At 45.9% G+C, this 3,798-nt stretch overlaps 1 protein-coding gene across 1 annotated transcript; it reads right to left on the bottom strand.

Moving 5' to 3' along the window:
- Positions 1-1,164: 1,164 nt before the first annotated feature.
- hmx1 (H6 family homeobox 1) lies at positions 1,165-3,285 on the bottom strand (the record flags this gene model as incomplete). Its single annotated transcript, XM_083992216.1, has 2 exons — positions 1,165-1,787; positions 3,006-3,285. 2 exons carry the CDS (start codon positions 3,283-3,285, stop codon positions 1,165-1,167), a joined length of 903 nt encoding a protein of 300 aa, XP_083848342.1.
- Between the last annotated feature and the right edge of the window lie 513 nt (positions 3,286-3,798).

Raw genomic sequence — 3,798 nt, 5'->3', positions numbered from 1 at the left:
TTTGTACAACGAGTGTGACGCGGATTGTTATTATTGATACTCCCATTTAATGTCCATCGGTGTAACTGCCGCATAAAATTCTTCAAATCGCACCTTAACCGTTTTTTTCCAGCAAGTATCGTATGGAGATGTATGAAAAGTATAGAAAACAGCTGATTTGTAGGTACATTATTGTATTTAATATCCTTTATTCGCATTTCAAATATTACATTTCAAATCCAAACCGTGCGTAGATATTTTAAAGCGACGAGAGACTTATAGCTTTATCTCAGTCTTACCTTTGTTAATGAGACATTTAACCATATTTAATCATATTTATTTTTGACAGCATCACTGCACCATTTCTCCGTTTTTAATGTCATGTGATAGAATCCAAAGCATCAGAATGGAAACTCAGATTTTTTTGTGAATGAAGTTCATTCATTTACACTTGATGAGCAGGTTTTCACATGGCCTTGTCTCCTATTTTCCATTTAGAGGAATGTCTAATATTAATTAATTTAGTCTGTGTGCATATAGACACAACCTGCTGACTCATGATTAAAGTCAGCAAAGAATCTCCTCTCTGCAAACTGTAAAACCAGGTTTTTACCTATGAGGGGGGCATTAAAACTACCCCAGGTGACTTTTATTTGTACCTGAGAGGAGCTGTTTCCTGCACAGCCCTGTATGTAGCAGTGTATAAAGGTTAACTTTATAGTTTCCAAAAAGTAACAGATTCTGGCTCTGAGAACATATGGATTCACTTCATTCTCTATTCTCTAACACCTCTCCGTGACCCTGTCCTGTGTGTGTCTGACAGAAATGAAGATACAGCAGTGTGTTAATAAACAACAGAGGAACAGACAGGATTGTGCTTGTTTGCTTGTTTATTTATGTTATGTGAAAAAGTGACAAAGTTGGAAAAATCTGTGGCTTTAAATATAAAAGTTTGCAAAAATATGTGTGTATTCAAACATACAGTACATGGACACCTCCAGAGTCTATACAGTGACAGAGACTGTTGTAGAGGTTTATGAACAGAAACAGAAGGTTGATTCTTTACTTTGTGTTATAATCATGGTCTTTGCGGCTCTTTGGATATTGTGGATTATTGCACGATTCGGTACTCACAGGGTGAACTGAAGTTGTTAGCAGTTTGAAAACATGAGTCTTTAACAGTCTTTACACCAAGCCGGTCATCTGCGATCTTAACATGCTCATGGAGTGAGCGAACGAGGACAGAGGGTAGTTGATGGAGCTGGAGAAGCCAGCCACGGGGGGAGAGACTGGATGTCCGCTCAGGCTGAAGCCCAGCGCCGCGGTGGGCGCCGGTCCCTCGTGATACAGGATGGGGACCCTGACAATCCGCTGGGTCGAGCTGGGAATGTGAGCAGCCTCCAGATCCGCCGTCAACTGTCTCTTCCACTTATTCCTCCGGTTCTGAAACCAGATTTTGACCTGGGTCTCTGTCAGGTGGAGAGACGCCGCCAGCCCCGCTCTCTCCGAGCTGCTCAGATAGCGCTTCACGTCGAAGGTGGACTCCAGCTGGAACACCTGGCTGCGGCTGAACACAGTCCGAGTCTTCTTCTTCCGAGTGGAGCTCTGGTCAGCTGTGGCGTCTTGCTCCGGCCGCGTGTCGAAGGCGTGCTGCGCGTCCTCGTTGTCGTCCGTCAGGTTGCTGTCCCCCGTTTTCCGGTCTGTCTCGTCGCTGTCCTCTGTTATCGGCTCGGACACGGCGGGTGACCCTCTGTCGCTGCTGGTCACAGGACAGCTCTGGCCCTCTGAGTTGGTATTGTCCTTCGGGCCTGAAAGCAGAAAAATAAAAATAACATTAAAAAAATTAAAATTAAAAACACAGTTGTATTTACAGATAATGCAATTCCTCAGCTCAGCTTTCTGCTGTCCTTAGAATAAAAAGCTTAACACACATGGCTGTTTCAGTGTTACAGCATGGCGGAATAAAAAAGTCCACTAGAAAAGAAAGGAAAAAAATAAACAAATAGCTAAAACATGGCACCAGATGAACATTAATTAAGAGATTAAACACTACATTTTGAAGTTTATATCTACTAAAAGACGTGTTAATTGTTAAAAAAAAACAATAATAATAAATAAAATATTGCTATTGGGTGCACATGGGCAAAATCAAAACGCTGTGACTGGATTGATCCAGGAGGAAGTTGTGTCAGACTGGACTGTAAAATACAGTAGATACTAGACGTCTAGTCTGCAGATTATGACCCAACGACATCATCCAACAACTTTATGTCTGTGTTTACATGTATTCTTTGGACATTGCATCATCATAACAACTTAGAGTTTTGTGTTAAAGATAAATCAATGGGCGAAAAGAGAACCACGTTGTTTACATGTGAAGGCGCATGCTAGTGGCACAAATGGCACTGACTTTGCGTAAAAGCGTCATGTTGACGTACTGCGTTGTCTTCTGGGTTGTGTTGCGTGCGTTTGTGTGTATCCACGTGCACAATCTGATGTACAGATTTAAAATATATAATAATAATAATAATAATGAAACGTCCTCTAACTTTATCCACTTGACTGATTGGACAATGTCAAATTGTGTTTCACAGGTGGACGCGATGTCTCAGCCTGTGTTCCGTCCAAAGGCAGAACATGTTTAACGCACTAACCCAGCGAAAAGCGAAACGGAGAGATGAGCCACGGCTGGAGAGCTAACTTGGACACTTTATATCCACACTCATTTCTATAGCCTGTGCTATTTAATGAAGCAGCGTGGGGCGTCCTATACCCCACATGCCGCTAATAAAGCCACATAATAAATTTAGATCTATAAATAACCAAAAGGTTGGCATCTGACTATTAGTGATGCAAGTATAATAAAATAATTCTGACACCATGAATTAGGCCTTAATAATATAAACCCATAGTCCCAGTGCACCTCTTCTAACACCAGCCAGACTGGGTTTTACTTCATGACATGTTTTGGCCCTGGGGATGTAATCACTGATGTCCAGAACTGATCCCAGCTCTGGGCTACTCACTGTGGGCTGTTTCCAACGCTCTGAAGTTCAGCGCAGTCCCCCCGGGGGGCCACTGCAGCGGAGACTCTCTGTACTGAGACCGGGCCGTGGAGCCGGAGCCACGCGGCGTCGGAGCGCTCGGGGTTCCGCCAGCAGAGACCGTGTCCCCGCCAGCCTCCCCTCGACCGCCGTCCGACAGCGAGTCCTGTCCGCTCCGCTCCTTGCCCAGGAGGTTCTCGATGAAAAACGACGACGCCCTGGAAGAAGTGGCAGTCTGGCTCTCGGTCAGCTTCCCCTGCATCTTTTTTTCCTCCCGGTGTCACGGTGCTTTTGCACTTCAACCGAGCCGCTCCTGTCCTGGTTGTGCGTTAAGTCGACTGGAAGTCCAGGCAGTCATTTCAAGCCTCGCTGCTGCTGGGCTGTGATCGGATGAGGAGTCATGATGGCAGAGACGGGACGGGGATCTCCTCGGTGCCAGCGGGAGGACAGGGAGACGGGGAGACGGAAGCTGTAGTACAGTGAGACGTCAAGTGTTACGCTGAACGAGCCGGGGGCATCCAGCGATTGGACGAGCACAATAGCAAATGGGGTTTTCCAAGGAAAGGAGACTGTCTCTCTGCGTCAGCTGCGCTGCTGTGTGTGTGTGTGTGTGTGTGTGAATGTGTGTGCTCACGTGCAGGGCCGTCCCCTCGAGGCCGCACAGCCAGGAGAAACCTCTCTTCTTAGTACAGCGGTCTTATTTGGGTCAATTAGAGTGCAAATCAAAATAAAGATCCGCGGGGGTCGAGAGCCCCAGCCCCGCCCCCGTCCACGC

This window comes from Trachurus trachurus, assembly GCF_905171665.1.
Source record: "Trachurus trachurus genome assembly, chromosome: 1".
NCBI lineage: Eukaryota > Metazoa > Chordata > Actinopteri > Carangiformes > Carangidae > Trachurus > Trachurus trachurus.
The sequence above is the reverse complement of the archived record's forward strand: the minus strand, read 5'-3'. Positions and strand labels throughout refer to the sequence as shown.